The sequence below is a fragment of the Colossoma macropomum genome, unplaced genomic scaffold (assembly GCF_904425465.1).
Source record: "Colossoma macropomum unplaced genomic scaffold, Colossoma_macropomum, whole genome shotgun sequence".
NCBI lineage: Eukaryota > Metazoa > Chordata > Actinopteri > Characiformes > Serrasalmidae > Colossoma > Colossoma macropomum.
Genome location: NW_023494801.1, coordinates 8,427,861 through 8,444,893, shown reverse-complemented (window position 1 = coordinate 8,444,893; position 17,033 = coordinate 8,427,861). Strand labels below are relative to the sequence as shown.

Genomic DNA, 17,033 nt, shown 5'->3' with positions numbered 1-17,033 from the left:
TTGTGGAATTTCCTTTTAAGCAGGCACCAAGTACAAGAGCACAAACAGTACATACATGTGTTCCTGATAATACCCAGTATGAAATCCAATCAGAGAATATTTTTCCCCCTCATGGGAAACAAAACCCAGCTAGGGAAAAAAATGGGCCTAAAATGTTAAGCAGGAGCAGTCACTACCTGGAAATGTGGCAGGAAGTAGATAGCTGTATCTCCTTCACTGAAGCAAACAGTCTGCTCCCCCCCAGAGGGAATTTTAGAGAGGCCTCACATATTTCAGATGACCCATTTACCAAGCAGTTACAAAAAAACAAGGAATCCATTTCTGAACTGGACAGGGAATTCACACACAAAACACAACCAAATGCTTGATCAAAATGTGTTTATTATTACAACTTGTTACAATAACTACAATAAGACAAGGGTAAAAATGAAAGAAAAGCATTCAAAATGCATCTAATTATGCTTAATAAAACTTGGCAAACCTCAGAGCATCAGAAGTATCAGAAATCCTTTCAACACTGATCATGTCATTGTAGTCATAATATTAAAACCATACAGTACGGATAAACATTAAGCACAGTGTATGAAGTAACCTTAAAACATACTACTGATGCACAAAAGGCCAGCGGCAAAGCGCCCAGTCTAAAAGCATGATGTCGTCTTTCATGTAAGCTTTATAGCACATTTGGTAGACAGTCTGATGGGCAGACATTTAAAAAAACACTAGTACAAACTATACAGGATTTAACAGTGCATGCCTTGGTTGGGACATGTTCTAAGTGTGTACAGTAACAGTACACTTGACCAACACTTTGTTGGCTTTAGGGGAAAAAAAAAAAAAATACTAAATGTTTTCCCCATAACAGCTAAAGGGTGCTGGTAAGGCGTGATTTTTGGAAGACGGCGCTGAAAATCTGAAGTCTATTACCATTGGTCCTCTACAGTGCAGTAATGCTTAGTGGTGCTTTAGTGGTTTCCTTTCTACTACTCCTTCAAATGTTCTTTGCTTTACAGCCATCTTTTCAGTCATCAGTTAGACCTTCCAATCCAATCTCATCTTAGTTCATATCCTGGTCACCAACACTTTGCCGGAGGTACTCCTCATACAGCTCCTTCTGTGGACATATGAATACACACAGTTCATAAAACAAAATGTATGGATATACTTCTCTTCACTGTAATGCATTTCTGTAGTTTCAACAATGTACTGTGTTCAAGCCAGTATGATACTTTAAATGTGTTTCAGTTTTATACAGCGTCCTGCGTTTACAGTACATGCAGATTATATCATATCAAGCACCTTACTGTATAGCTACTGTAATAGTGTAATATATCAACATAGTATCAGCTTTTTTGTAAAAGTAGACACAAAAAGTAATTTTTTAAGCAGCAAAAGGACCATTGGCATTACTGCAATTACATTTTTTTTTAGTTTTCCATTATTTAAATGTTAAAGCTGCACTAAGATTTGGAGACCTCTTTGGAGGCAATGTGTAATTGCAGAACATGCGGAAGAACATTTTGTAATGCTGGTTGTGCTGTGGACCCTTTCCCTGGGCAGATGAATCTGATTGTGAGTGTGTTGAAAGAGTATTCAAAGAGAACTTACATCTTCTGAGGATGTAAGTGAATTATCTATTGTTGTCATCATATCTTCATCAGTATAATGATTTTGCATGAGACAAACATTGAGCTGGACCTTCTTTTTGAGACTGTGAGGGCAGCTCACAACAGCAAGCACACACACATTTTGTAGTCGGCGCCGTGCTCTTATGCCCATATTAGGAACTCCGGGTCTAAGCTCCATTTCTCCATGGCCAGAATGAATAGGTTTTTCTAAAAATCACCTCTATGGCACCCTGTGTTAAATAAAATGTTTAGATCCCGATACGTTTTGTCCTGTGAACTTTCTTCTCTCAAATACCACTGGATCATCCGAATTACGAGGTCGTTAAAGAGTTGACCACTGTAGTCATCTATTTTGACCAAAAGAAGGGAGGGGGGAAAAAAAACACAAAACAAAAAAAACAAAAAAACTCACCTCAGAGCAGTTTTAAAAGAGCTGGCAGTAACTAAAGGTAAACCAATTTACCTAGCACAACTTGTATCAACAGAAAACAAAACATGAATTGTTCAAGTGAGTGCATCAACTTTGTTTTTGTCAATGTCAACATGTCAATATACAGCAGATTTTAAGGTAGATAAAGTTTTTTTTATTATTTTTTTTTTTTACATACCTGATTACCACCACTACAATAAAGCCAATTTTAGCTAGCTACACAGTGTCATGCTAGCACCAAGCTAACAGTGGTGTATTCATGTTATAGCTTATTATTGTACAGCTCTAGACATGCATGTAACATTTTTACTTTGTATACTGTAGTTTTTCCAATCAATACTTGAAACACAAAGCCTAAGTAAGAGGCTTGTTGACATGTTAGCTTTCGAAAAAGCAGCTGTTTGTATTTTTGGAAAACAAACTGATTCTATGATGTTTTGAAAGGAAAACTCTGTTGCCAGCAAGTTTTAAAATGGTGAACTAAAACACATATTACCTTTTTAGACTTCACGACCTCCTGCACATACTCTAGCTTTTCCTGCAACTGCCGCTTTTGTTTTCCTGAAAGAGTAGGCTTAGTGCTGCATAGAGAAGAGAAACACGAGTATGAGAATGTAAAGCATGTGTACATGTGCCCACTTACACACCCACACTATACTGACCGGGAGGAGAAGCGAGAGAGGATAAGGAGGATAAAGGAGAGGAGCACAAGACCACCACAAATATACAGCTGCATCTCCCCTGACACGGACTCAAACGCCCTCACTACAGGAGCCTGCCAAAACAAAGAGAGAGTGAGGAAAAGACACACACACACACACACACACACACACACACACACACACACACACACACACACTCACACACACACTCACTAACTACCTCTCTAATCCTAATCTAAACTCTCTAAAGTACATTCAAAGCACAGCATGTACATATACATTTCTTGAGGAATTTAAACATGAGTAGAGTTGGTAATGATTCATTTTTACAAATTACTCACTTAGGCAAGCTCTGCCTAAACATGACACTTGAAACTTGTAACAGACATTAAAGTGTCATTTTCTTTATTTCGTATGTTTGTAAGTTTAACAGTAAACCCTTTAAAAAAAGCCTAGCTTATTACTGGAGTCTGTCAGCAGCCTGTTAGCTATCTGCCAAACTATTCAGCATCAAAACTCTTACATTATACAACGCAACTTGTAACTGTGAACACAAGTGCATTAGTGTGATCTTGCTGGTGTGCATTTCCTCTTGTTCAGTGATGCACTCAGAGTGCCAACAGCTCTTCCTTTGTGAAGACTCTGCTCAAACAGCTTTAAACAGGATATCCTCAGGTCAGTGTATCCCTCAAACTGCTAATCACCAAGATATATCACTGACCATTTGTAATCAATCAATTTTTAATCGAGTAATTGTGAGATCCCTACACCCAACTGAAGCATCAGTGTTGTCCAGTTCCATCACTGAGTATGCCTGCACTGCACATTGTAGGGTTTTTCAGACTCCAACACACTTGACTCGACTCACTAAACTTAACTAGCCATGCATGAATTTAAACTGCCTATAACAGTAATTACAGTGCAGCACTGGGAACAATGAACTATATAATTTAATTTTCATTACTGAAATCAGATTTCACTTCAATGCTCCAATGCAATGGAGGTACAAGGCTAATAAAACAAGTCTGTCACTCAAGATTTTGAGCAACAAATTTACATTTCAACTTCAATGGCCTTGCAGCTCCACTGCAAAACTAAAAAAGCAAACTTGACACACCAAACATGTTTTAACTAACCATGTTTGGGGCAAGGGTGAAATATTGGAAATTGATGAACTACTCCTCCATGCTCAATACTGATGGATCATGAGTAAATGCACATACTCACCAGATATAGTGAGAGGGCCTCAGTGCCATCAGCTCCTAGTACCAGGTCCAGCACCTCCTTGGAGAGGCTGCCAAGCACCAGGGCTGCCAGCATCAGTAAGGGAATAGTGAAGCCCAGCAGACCCAGAGCACAGCCCTTGCAGCGAGCCCGCCGATTCTCCACACTGCACTGTCTACACAGGAATAGCACAAGGAAGAAGAGATAATTGCTTGTGTCTAATCTTCTTTACTAGATCAGTGTTCCTGCTCAATTTATTGCCACTGCATCAGAATTTTATGAAATGTCTTGATGTTGCAATCACAAACTCTGCAGAAAGCTTTTAATCTGAAATGATGGTTACAGGAAGTAAGCAAATCAACAAAAAATACAAAATTGTTGGTGAGCAGAGCTCAGTTGAGCTGAAGTGCCAAATGAAACGGTCGTCATTGGAGTGGACTACTCAGACGGTTTTAACACGCTGTTATGGCCTGACCCCCTCACTGCAACTGGAAAAAAAATCCTAGAGGAAACACCACACGCACTGCTGTCTGTAAGCATCTATTTATTAAGAGGTGGTATGTCCTGATCTGAAAACAACCTAGACACATTTATCCAAAGGCAGTAATATTCCATTACACTCCATTTAAACTACTGTTGTAGAGCGAGCAAATTTTCAGAGCAGAACACAAGACCAGCCCAACAGCCACTTTTAATGTGTGCCATCAGCATTCCAACTAAGGTTAAGCTGGTCATCTGTTGTCAAAATAATGTCAAAATGAAGCTAGGTGCAGTTTGAGTGTGCAGCTACTATGCAATTAGCAGTAATAGAATGCAGAGGGGAAATACTATATGAAATTTAGACAGACAGACAGACATTTTTGTGTAACATTGTAAGTAATTGGCTGCCTACCTTACTTAAAAAGGACCAAAGCACAAACCAGAGTAGATGTTGTATCAGCAAATAATAGATATTAAAGCACTAATCTGAACTGGGTGCAAAGAAACTATATTTTGGCATTCCGTATCAGAGAGTGATCTATTTATGGAAAACATGTTAGTGAGTTACCGGTCATTGTTGAGTGTGTCTGTAATTGCCTCAGAGATGAGCTCACAGTCCTTCTCCAGGGAGTTGAGTGTGTTCTGTACTGTCTGGTTGATGGTCTTCTCTATGGTGCGACACACTTCCTCAATCTGATTGACACACCGACTGGGCTGCGGGCACAACCAGAGACAGTTAATACATCAACTCTGAAAGTAACATTTATTTCTTAATACCCAAGATTCTAAAGACTTTTGAAATATTCATAATTTTTAGAATGTAAAGTATAGAACATAAACAATGGTTTATGAGCTATAACAGAATATGTGTATCATGGTGGTACCTTGTTGGGATTTGGGACATAAATAGTGGGCATATCAAAACCACACTTGTTGAGTCCTGGGCGTTTGCACAGCTCCTGCACAATCTGCATCATCACCCTCTGAAATAACAATCTGACATTAGGTTGGACAAATGTGCCTGGTAATACTTTTCCAGTAATCAAGACCATAAACATGGGGGTAAAAAAGAGAAACAAACAAAATTAAGAGAGAAAGGAATGGAAAATAAAGATGGGAAAGTAAAGAAAAGAGGAAACCTGTCTGTCAGACTCTCCTCCAGCTTCATCAGCTTTGCTGAGGTAAAAGCGGAGACGATCTCCATGCTTTTCATTGAGCATCTCCACAATGTTGAGTGTACGTTTGCACAGAGCCTGCCCCATCGGGTCAAAGAAGACCAAGATCAGATCACACAAATCACCTAGAGAAACGAAACAAGACCATGAACACATTAAAATAACCATCACATTAGTAAACAGTGAAAAAGGCTAACAAAGCTAGCGACTTGTCAAGAGATGAGGCAGTTAGACAAGCTACAGTTAGAGAAACTCACCAAGCCAAAGAACGGCCTGGTCCACATCAAAGGGGTACTTCATATCACCGTCCACCAGTCCAGGAGTGTCCACAAATGTCACCAAGCTGAAACGCTTCTGCCGAGAAGTGCAGATCTCAGTGCCAAGATACTCAGACACGCCTGAGAGAGATGGAGATAGTTAGAACTCACGCAGTTTAACTCGGACATTTAACTGAGGCTTGTAGAACAGCTGACACTGATAACTAACCTTTAAACTCCTGAAGAGGTTTAAAGTGAGGATACAGGTGGAGGGTTGCATTACCCTAATGGAACAAGCAGGACAGGTCAAAACCAAAGAGAAAACCAAAACCAACACCACACAAAAGTAAGATTAGAAAATCATGCAACAGTATTTACCGTAAGTGACTCCCTCTTACGACCACTGGTAACAAAAGTGAAGCCCTGGGTCTCAATTGCAACTCCAGTCTTTTGTATGTGCTCCTCTATATACCTTGGACAAAATATTTGGATGAGAAACAAACAAAGAGGAACAAAAGAAAAGAGGGGGGAAAAGATACACACAGAGCATAAATCACTGGCTCATGAAGTTATTCAGCTGACATGCTACTGATTCCCCAGGCACTTAATTAGAAATCCCTACCTTTTAGCTACACCTGGCTATGCACAACTTGCCTCTTTCATCTGCCAACACCTAATCAGTGATTAGTGCCAAACCACAAAACTGCTCTGGGCTGGATATTTTTAAATGGCATGCTACCTGCAACACTACTGTGCCTAATACACTTGTATTAGCACCACACACACTTCTGTGCTGAGAACAATCCACTACTTAATATCTAGTCAACAGTGGTACTGTGGTCAGTAACTGAGCAATCATGAATGGGTTAAAGCAGAGGACCCCAGCCATGGTCCTGTAGTAGCCCTGTCCTACACATTTCAGTGTTCTGGCTCCCAGCGAACCAAATCCAACCAATGAGCTAATTAACAAGCCCTTACTGAGTTGATGGGAGTGTGTTGGAGCAGGAAAATACAAAAACATGCAGAACAGGATGTACTCATTGATCAGGATTGGCAACTGGAGTCATCAATTCCAGTTCCCAATCCTTGCGAACAGTCTTGGAAAGCCAGTGTCCAGCAGAATTTCTTTCCCAACTCAAAACATATCTGTTAAGTCATTGCCAGTAATTAACAGCTTTAGTTGGAATGCTAGAGAAGGGAATAAAACTACCAAATTGTGCTGAAATAAAGTGTCCCAAGGAAAAAAACAAAAACAAAAAAAACCCTGGAAATAAACTGTTATACTTCAAAAAGAATTCTCTTTATTTCTTTCATCACTTTTCAGAACAATGCTAAGTGGTGTTCCTTTCTTAACCTTATGGCATGACTGTGAGGTAAGTCTCTAAAATGTTTTCACCCCAGTATTGTTAACAGACCAAGGAGGATTTTTTTCCTGTTCCCAACTATTTGCTCCATCGTCAACTTCTAGTTCATGTTTTTTTTTAATACTTGTTTTAAACAAAAGCAAAATAAATAAACTGAATATCCAGGTAACTCACGTTACATTTAACTCGGACTCAAAATTCACTTTGTGCTGTCTAAGGTGGCCTGTAAAATAACATGATATTGATAGGCTACAAATAACCTTTTACCTACTTAAGAAAATAATTAAGACCTTCTTAATAGAATATTTGAGAATTGGTGTATTTTAAGTGCAATTCTTGAAAGACAACTTCTTGTGATTGTCTCAAGACTTTTCCCAAGTTCTTTCCAAGGAAAGCTTTTGTAAATCTTGGCAGATTCAATGACGAAGGAAGAGGATGACAGTCTGTAATTGTTCACTTATACAGTAAGTAGAAGTTATGGTTAGAAATGGTACAATACCACTTTTTCTTGACCAATACTGATAACGAAACTAAGCTTTAATGTGATTTCATTTTTACTGAAACATTTCACTTAAGATGACCAACTAAAAGTAGACCATTATTCTGAATCTACTGAACCGTCAGAAAGAAATACACAGCCAACATCACCACACAATGTGAGTGTGAGCTATTTCAGGATCAGTTTGTTACAGGATTGGATAAGATTTTTCTCCCCTTTCAATATCAGATCTGGCATTTTCTGCTGAGCAAAACCCAGTATGACACTGGAGAATCTCTAATGAAGTACAAGGTAGAAGTTTCAAATATAGTGGGTGGAGGGAGTATGACAGAGAGTGCATACATATAACTTACCAGTTAATAAAAGAGCTCTTTCCAGCTGAGTGGTTCCCCATCAGCATCACTGTAATCTTTTTACGAGGTGGCAGCAGGGTCACCCCAACAGACTGGGCTATTGTTATTAGTCCTGAAGTGCAAAAAACATGCAGGGGATTAAAACCTGAGTCTTAATCTCTTACTCCTACTAACATTAACATGTTTTCTTCTGAACAGTCAATGTGACTAACCGAAATCTTTTAAGTAAACAAACAAGTGAAACTAGAAACGGAACGTTCCTGAACAAACTTTACATTTGCTTGTCAAAGCCAGCTAATTGAAAAGTTATTCCAGTGATATTCCTATTCCACTCGTGCATTTAACCCACTGATGCATTATACCTACTAGTACCTTAAATCCACTGATACATTATATACACTGGTATCTTAAATTCACTGATATATTTTGTCAACAGGTACACCTTAAAGCCTTCAGCACCTTAAATACAATGGCACCTTAAATCCATTATTTTCTAATTAGTGTGTATGTGTGTGAATGTGTGTACTGTTTAATGAGTGTCTATGTGAGAAATGTGCACTGTGACATCATTTGTGGCAGTTACATTTTAAACTCTGAACATTTCGCCATTCATTTCCTATTAGGAAAAAAATCGTCTTTGAATCAACCCTGTATGAAAACCGTAACTTTCTTCGCGTTTAAAAACAATGCAAACACTTATTTGGGCATATAAGATCCTGCAAAATTTCGTGGTTCTAGGTCGAAAACTGTGGGAAGATATAGTTACATTTCATACATTGAGTGTAGAATAATAACAAGGTGAAGATTACTAAAAACAGTAAGTTGGCTTTGACAAGCTAACCTAAGGCGGGAGTAAAGCAGCATACAGACCAAACAGCAAAACTAAAACCAACAATGAACTTCATTCATTTCAGTATTTACAACGAACCGTGTAGAGCATTAACGTTAGCCGGCTAACCGGCTTTAGCTTGCAGCAACGGCTTAATGCGACAAAACGGTCCAACATGAATAAAGTTGAGGTTAAAAAAATTAGTGTTCGTTGTATTTTAATAGTGTGGAGCTCACCGCTGTCCGGCTGGGTGTACATGTTGTGGCAGTCCCGGAGGATACGCTCGTCGCAGGATACGCTGCCCGGCACCGAGTCCGCGTTCGCCGCGCTCCGACTCTTCACTTTGCCGGACATAGTGAGCCCTAAAACAGTCGGAGACTACACAGAGGTCAGAGTTATAGTCTGGGAGAAACGGACGAGTAGCTTCCACACAGTCTTTAAGAGCAGATTTGAAGAAGGACGCCCTTATTTTCCCAACGAAGTTTGAATTGCCCCGGTCTGCTCGAAAACGCTGGCCACGTCAACCGGTATTCGCAAAGAGCCTTGGGAAATGTAGTTTTAAAAGCAACAACGCTCTCATCCGATTGGTTAACAACAAACTCCGCCTTATTCCTACAAATATATTATAAACAGGATGTGTTTAAAGGGCCCGCATCCTATATTTTCTTCACATTTGCAGCAGAAACAGTCTTAATTCATTTTTACACGACCATTTTCCACCCTCTCTTTATCTCCTGGAATTAAACAGGACTGGGTTTCTCTAAAGCATCTTAACACAAGGATTATTCTTAACTCTTGTGTGGTGTTGATGTTTTTGTTACTCAGTGGTCTGGTGGACCCACCGCATTATTTATTTATTTTTTAAAGCAATACAGCCATAACAATTCATGTAGAAATACCAGATGTTTAAAATATAACAAGTGGCCAAGTAGGGTTTTTAAACAGCAGTGACACTGAGTTTTTAAACACCTCAGTGTCACTGCTGGACTGAGAATAGTCCACCAACCAAAAATATCCAGCTAACAGCATCCTGTGGGCAGCGTCCTGTGACCACTGATGAAGGACTAGAGGATGACCAACACAAACTGTGCAGCAGCAGATGAGCTATCGTCACTGACTTTACATCTACAAGGTGGACTAACAAGGTAGGAGTGTCTGATAGAGTGGACAGTGAGTGGACAGTGTTTAAAAACTCCAGCAGCACCGCTGTGTCTGATCCACTTGTACCAGCACAACACACACTAACACACCACCACCACGTTAGTGTCACTGCAGTGCTGAGAATAATCCACCACCCAAATAAAACCTGCTCTGTGAGGGTCCATGGGGGTCTTGACCACTGAAGAACAGGGTAAAACAGGGCTAACAAAGTATGCAGAGAAACAGATGGACTAGTCTGTAATTGTAGAGCTACAAAGTGCACCTATATAGTAAGTGGAGCTGATAAAATGGACAGAGTGTAGAAAAATGGAGGTGGTCATAATGTTATGCCTGATCGGTGTTGGCGATGACTATGCTGAGGGTTTGTTACAATAATATTAAATATGAGTTACATAATGCTGTTGGAAAAATTATTTTACACATAGAGCATGTTTCTCCCATATTTTCTAATTTAGAAAGAACATTCTAACCATCGAAATCTTTCTAACCATTTAGAAATAAAGACTTTTGGCTGGCTTAAAAGTTTGTTTCATACTTGACCATTTAAGCGACATTTAGACCAGATTTTCTGAATTTAATTAATATACTAGTCGCACAAATTTGTTTTTACCCAGGCAACACATCTTTCATTTGTAATGTTGTGTATTCACAGTATGTACGTTTATGCTTGCAACACAGAAAAGAGTTATCAGTCAAAGTTTTATTCATCACATAATTTAATGTAAAGATCTCTGATTAATGTAATAAACTTTAATGATTTAGCATTTCAAGACATGTGCTACTCAATCACAAAAGCATTTTCCATGGTGTGTCCTCTAACATGATTATAAATGTCTCTGTACATGCTGCTCGACGTTACGACTATATTTACAGATCTCATAGACAAACAAAGATAAAAAGACAAACAGAAGCGAAAGTCCCAATTACATTCTACAATCTTTTTCAAGAAGTCAGACGCAGACCATCTCTTTAAGCTGTAACTGATTAGCTCTGATCTCTTACACAAGCAGCCATTCTTTTGTTGGGATTCCTTTGTAACAAACACAAACAATTTGAAGAGGAATGCATATTTACCCTTTCACTACAATCCTCCCCCAAACAAACAAACAAACAAACACAACACAACACACATGCACACAAACATATTGCACTTAGTCTCTCAATCCACTCCACACAGAAATAAAAGGGATACCTCAAGTGGCAAACACCACAACGTAATGATATTTGAGTAAAATACGTTTTCATCCAAAAATAAATCACACTATTACTACCTCGTTCTTTTAAGCCTAAATCTGCAAAGTAAAAGGGAAAACTTGTGACTGGACCTCAACTTTTGTTCCAGCCTTGTGAATTGCACTTAATGGGCTGGAAATGAGAACTTGTGTATTCCCAACACGGTTTTGGAGATTAAGTGGCTGCAAACAATCACTATTTCTCACATCCATGTATGTACATCTCCATCTCTCATGGGTCTTCAAAACGTTCCTCACTTCCCCCTCACATGTAAAACTGGTGCATTAGGATATCAAAGTGGAAAAAGGTGCTCAATAGTAATGTAGATAATATACATGTATAAAAAAGGAAAGGAAAAAAAGGCGCATCATGCTGTTCTTGACAAAGCTTTAAGCTGTGGACAGAGTACGATGGCAAGCGCTGAAGGCCTTAATCCCAGCCATTGTCTTTAATCATGTGGGAAAGTTCAATAATGTACTTCCCCTCCTTATACTTCTGACTCAACTCAAAAGCCTGCTCCTGCAGAGACACAAACACAGAAATAATAAAGTCAAAGAGGCAAAACATGCTGCAGAAATTTCAATACAGTGTTTAAAAGGGAATGCACAGAAATAAAAATCCTTGGCCGAAGCCAAAAATCAGGACACGCTGTGCCAAAAACCAAAACCAAAAAAGAAAAAGCTGACAATAATAAGCTTACATAAAATACGTTTACAGGCTACCGTATATACCAAGAAATCAACAACAGAGAATGGCTGGCCATCCAAGGCAAAGAATTTTAGTATTTTTTTAGGTAAGCTTTACATTTCAGCACTGTTGTCTTTGCATATTTTAGTCATTTAAAAAACCGTCAACAGATGGCATCATCACGCTAACAGGGACTTTCAAAAGGAGAAGTTTTTTGGGTGTTGTACCTTCTCTCAGTACTCAACATGGAAAGTGATTATAAATCACTTGTCTAAAACTCCCTGTAAAAACCTTGACATTTTTCCTTGGGACTAACATTTTCAAATGTTGCTCTGCTGCTGCTGAGCCTGTTTGAATATGGAGGGAACAAACAGCATTTTTCTCACTATCTCATTTTCATTACCATTAAAATAAACCGTAAAGTCTTAGACTTTAACACTTCACTGTAGGCCTGTTCAATATCTTTTTTTCTGCCTGGTTTCTCTAAAAAAGCTAGCCCATACTAAGTTACTTTATCTATTTTCTTAATTCTTGGTCATTTGCTGATTAATGATTTGTTGTTAAGACCATTAGAAGCTTAATGTTTTGACTTTTTTTTGCCCAGGAGTGTACATGCAAAGCCCACTCTCAACAATGTATAACATGGGAAAAAAAAAGAAAATTCTTTAAATTACTCCATAACGTGTTTTGCAACAAAAACTTTCACTTCCTCATGCGGACTGCTTCCTTTATTTGTATGGGGCAGGGGTGAGGTAATGCGTTATGATGTGTGCTTACATATTTCCAGCCCAAAGTGGTGTGGCAGTTCTCACAGTAAATGTCAGCCACAGCATGAAGGCCAGTCAGCAGCAGTCTCTCCTCAGCTGGACCACAGCCTACATTTACCCTGAAATGACAGAGTCAAATAGTTGAAATACATTACAGCACCGGAAAGACAGCGAAAGATTCAGATACGTGACTCTGTATAGTCAGATACTCACACAGAGTTGAACAGGTAAGCACGTCCCTGGCTCCCTTGAAACGACTGCAAAGTACAAAAAAACCATGAGATGAAGTCCAAACACTTTTATTATTAACCTGCTCAGGTATTCATTCATATACTTCACCTTGGAGATGAGGTCATCATGGTTGGCCAGGTGGGCGCGGCAGTGGATACAGCTGTAGCGGCGGTGGCAGGAGTCCAGGTACGCCTGGAACGTTTTGGCCTTAGTCAGTTTCACCATGGCTGGAAAAAAACAAAAGATAAACAGTCCTCAGACTGAATTCTAATCCAGAATCATAAGCAAATCATCAAGAAGAACAACAACATGTAAATGGTTCACAGTCAAAAAAGAGAAAGGATTTATACAGGAGGCACAAGTTTGACTTTATGAATATAATTTGTTTGCTTCCATGGAAGACTCTTAAAGTGATGAAAAATATGAAACAACAAACTGTGTGGTAAGTCTAAATTCAGATAGAGTAGGCCCCAAAAAGTATTCAGACAATTTATCCATTTAACCACTTCTAAACTTAGAGTTTGTTTAGGCTACATCATAAAATGTTTAACAAAATAATACCTGTTACAGAGAAAAGATCAGACCGATGGTGGACATTTGTGCGGAGAAAGCCTGGAGAAAAAACTCCAAACAGACTGCACTAAAGCACAGAGGTATAAACCTGAAAGTCTGGGGCTGTTTTATTATGCAATGGTGGTGAACTTGTGTTTATTGATGGGATCAAGAACTCAAAAGTGTACAAAGGCACTTATCATTCAAACGTGCAGAAGTCTGCAAAGAAACTGCTGAAAAGATAAGGATATGAAAGGATAAGCAAATTACAGTCTTGGAATGATCTGTTCAAAATAAACATTTGGTTTCCTTGCACAAAATTAAAACAATTTCTATGCATGGCACAAATGTCCAAATACTTTTTGGTTGCTACTGTACATTTCCCGGTTCAGTGACACGACAGGAAAAAAGAAAAACATCCAGCTGACCTACTTCGCTTGGCTGCCTTCACTGCAGCTAACTTAGCTGCTCCATATATGGCACATTAGCAATGAGGGTAAACGAGGATTTAGCTGTACAACCTAGGAATTTTAGGCCATGATGAGATAAGCAGCACTTGACGAGAAATCTATACCGCAAAAAACAAGTATTAAGTGTTCCAAACCCGCGGTTTAAGATGATTTAGATAATGTTATTCTGTGTTGCTGGCTAATCCTGAGGGCCTCAGTGCCAATGCAGCTAACACACAAGAAGCAACACGTACTGTCAGTGCAGGTCGGCAAGCTAGCAACTGTCACATTTGGATAAAATAAAACCCATTTTGTCTCGGATTGGAATGAAAAAGGGGTTTTAAAAACAGTTAGCGACGGTACGAAAACAGTACATATAAACAGTGTACGAGGTGGCACCGTTAATGTCGTTTAGGCGCCAACAACCGTCTAAATATTTGAAATATTTGAAAATGCGACTCACCTAAACGTGATTTAAAATGACTTGCGAGGGTAGAGTAACAGGGCTGTCCCCAGAATAATGTCCGATCAACGGAAAGGCATCAGAATCAGAAGTGTCTGCTGTTGGGAAGAGACAAATGATTCCGCAACAAGCGACCAAGTAAGCGTGGAGGCGAGCAGCGCACTCGGAGCGCTCAACCAAACAAAACAAGCAGGCGCCGCTGCTGCTGCTGCTGCTGTCGTCGACTTCCCTCCTTTTCGGTTCGTGTTTTCAGCGCGGTCCCTGCTTATTTCTGTACGTGACTGAAAAACGAAGACGTTAAATCCAAAAACCGTCACGTTAGCACTCAGAAATACGTCGCAACCGAAAAAAATATTTGCGCAGCTGAGTTTGTTTACTGAAGTAGTTTCATATACGTCATGCGTGCCAAAAAAAAAAAAACAAACAAACCACCGTCGACCAATCAGAGTCCAAAGCGGGACTTCAGGTTTGTGGGTCAGCCAATCAAATGCAGTCTTGCCTGTGGCTCGAGTCACCTTTTTTGTTATGACTTAACGTTCGCTAAATACGGAAGAGCTGAACTTCGATTACGGAAATTCAGGAGTCGAATCCGATCCCGATTCCAATTGACGGGAATCGATAGAGTCGATTCCAAGAGTCTATTCCACACAGTAAAAACACAAGACATCAAGAAGAACACGTCATAAATGAAGACTATTGTATTGTTGTATTTGAACTTAGCAAGGTAATTTGAAAAGATAATGCTAGTTAAATCAGCTGACTCGCTTTGGCTGGCTAAGTTGTCCCTTTGTCAAAATGGGTGGATATATTGAGACCGGCAGTGTTGTTTGATTGTAAGTAAATTATAGAGGGACTATCGACGTGTATGCTGTGGACAAAACACATTTTTGTGACAGGATGTCTAGACAGCAGGTGCAGGAAAACCTCAACGTCTTTGTTTGGAATCGAATCCAAAGCTTAGAGTCGACTCTCGATTCCCGAATGATCGGAGTTGAGGAATCGGTTCTTTTTCAGTATCAACTCCCAGCCCTGACTGCAAAAGTTTTAATGGGCAGATAAACTGAAACAATGTGGCGTGTCGTTATTTCGAGTTAATATCATGTTATTTCCACTTAGTACGTCTGTATATAGACCTATTAAGTTGCAATTTAACATTACGTTTTTTCAAAGTACTTAGTTTCGTTATATAAGGGTTGTATCGCCTTTTTGTCTTAGTATTGTCTATAGTATTTCTACTTAATAATCATGATAAAGTTATACCTTACCTTCATTTCCACTTAGGTCATTTAATGTTAATGCTTTAACCTGATATTTACATTATTTCACCAATAATTTATATCCACCTATTCAGCTTTACTTATATAAATAATTACCTTTATTTCAGCCCCCAAAATAGATCCACATATATCCATTATGACTAAACATAATGCTCCATGATCAACATGTCCTTCTGGGCAAACATGACTTTACTGCCTAAATAAAATATGCAACAAAGAACGTCAATTGACTATTAGTCAAATAAACTACTATTGAATAAGTAGGAACAACATTACAGTTCAGTATTTTGCAGCATATTTCTTCTTGTTGCAAAGTTCATTCTTAATGAATGCGTGTCACCTCATTTAATTGCCTCTCCTCTCTTTGGTGCCATAACACAGTGGGTTAGATATAAATGCTGCCTTTGTTTTGAAGGGAGGACCAGACTGGACTATGTACTGCATGTACTAGGAGAATTAGGCAATCAAGGAATGACATCTGCTATCTTGGTCTGAATGTTGATAAACAGCGTGTTATTGTCACCTGGCTCCAGTACTTGATGTCCACCTGTTCTGTCCCTGCACTTGATTATCTAATATTAAAGTCCTTCTTGAGCTGAATTAGGTGTGTCACAATAGGAAATGTAAAAAAAAAAAGTACAATGCAGGTGCATTACACAAATGATTATGGGAAACAGTAAGATTAGAAAACAGTTCTATATAATACACTTGAGGTACTAAAAGGGCCCATATTCTTAATTTTTCCTTGTATTTTATTGTTTGCCCTGAGGCCCACTCATGACATTTGTGTGAGTTTATGTAGCAAAACAGCAAAAATTCATACTTTTCAACCACTTTTTATTCCTCACAATTAAACACGCTGTGCCTTTAGGGCTGATATATATGTGAATTACTGCTGGCTACTTTGTATTGTGCCTCACTTAAAATGCAGTCAGCGCTGAAACACTCCTTACAACTTCAGTGTGAATGGGCAGGGCTAAACTGCTGTAAGCTGAATAGGAAGATATGTAATGTATGATAAGTAATGCAATTTTCATGACATCACAAAAATTATGAATTCAAGATGGGCCATTTTTCCTTCTTAATTTTCATGTACAGTAAAGTTTAAACACCCCCAGTCAAATTACATGTTTTGATGATTTTCTAAGTGACAATAAGGTAACACATCCTCTAAAACACAAAAGTACCATAACTTTTGCACAGGCCACATTTTATTTGTTTTCCCCATATGTTAAATTAGGCAAATAAACAGTAATTGTACATTAATATGTGCAGAAATGTTCTCTGTAGAGGATGTGTTCACTTATTTTCA

At 38.9% G+C, this 17,033-nt stretch overlaps 2 protein-coding genes across 2 annotated transcripts; both read right to left on the bottom strand.

The window, feature by feature from the left end:
* Positions 1 to 410: 410 nt before the first annotated feature.
* Positions 411 to 9,255, bottom strand: si:ch211-11k18.4. The gene is made up of 12 exons (XM_036590521.1): positions 9,138 to 9,255; positions 8,073 to 8,184; positions 6,235 to 6,328; positions 6,086 to 6,140; positions 5,857 to 5,997; positions 5,564 to 5,724; positions 5,309 to 5,407; positions 4,993 to 5,138; positions 3,948 to 4,119; positions 2,721 to 2,833; positions 2,555 to 2,639; positions 411 to 1,114 (listed from the first exon to the last, which is right to left on the bottom strand). The coding sequence occupies exons 1-12, from the start codon at positions 9,253 to 9,255 to the stop codon at positions 1,058 to 1,060; spliced, it is 1,353 nt and encodes a 450-aa protein (XP_036446414.1). The 3' UTR covers positions 411 to 1,057.
* A 1,492-nt stretch (positions 9,256 to 10,747) lies between these two features.
* Positions 10,748 to 14,854, bottom strand: ypel3 (yippee-like 3). The gene is made up of 5 exons (XM_036589633.1): positions 14,445 to 14,854; positions 13,089 to 13,207; positions 12,963 to 13,006; positions 12,760 to 12,868; positions 10,748 to 11,814 (listed from the first exon to the last, which is right to left on the bottom strand). The coding sequence occupies exons 2-5, from the start codon at positions 13,203 to 13,205 to the stop codon at positions 11,725 to 11,727; spliced, it is 360 nt and encodes a 119-aa protein (XP_036445526.1). The 5' UTR covers positions 13,206 to 13,207; positions 14,445 to 14,854; the 3' UTR covers positions 10,748 to 11,724.
* Positions 14,855 to 17,033: the final 2,179 nt, after the last annotated feature.

What these genes read in the sequence shown, in the direction of transcription:
- si:ch211-11k18.4 (XM_036590521.1), bottom strand. Translation starts at nt 9,255, where the DNA reads ATGTCCGGCAAAGTGAAGAGTCGGAGCGCGGCGAACGCGGACTCGGTG. An exon ending in GTACACCCAGCCGGACAGCG is followed by an intron (nt 8,185 to 9,137) that starts GTGAGCTCCACA and finishes TTTGCACTTCAG; the next exon opens with GACTAATAACAATAGCCCAG. An exon ending in GTAAGAGGGAGTCACTTACG is followed by an intron (nt 6,141 to 6,234) that starts GTAAATACTGTT and finishes TTGTTCCATTAG; the next exon opens with GGTAATGCAACCCTCCACCT.
- ypel3 (XM_036589633.1), bottom strand. Translation starts at nt 13,205, where the DNA reads ATGGTGAAACTGACTAAGGCCAAAACGTTCCAGGCGTACCTGGACTCC. An exon ending in ATGATGACCTCATCTCCAAG is followed by an intron (nt 13,007 to 13,088) that starts GTGAAGTATATG and finishes TGTACTTTGCAG; the next exon opens with TCGTTTCAAGGGAGCCAGGG. An exon ending in CCACTTTGGGCTGGAAATAT is followed by an intron (nt 11,815 to 12,759) that starts GTAAGCACACAT and finishes GTGTCTCTGCAG; the next exon opens with GAGCAGGCTTTTGAGTTGAG.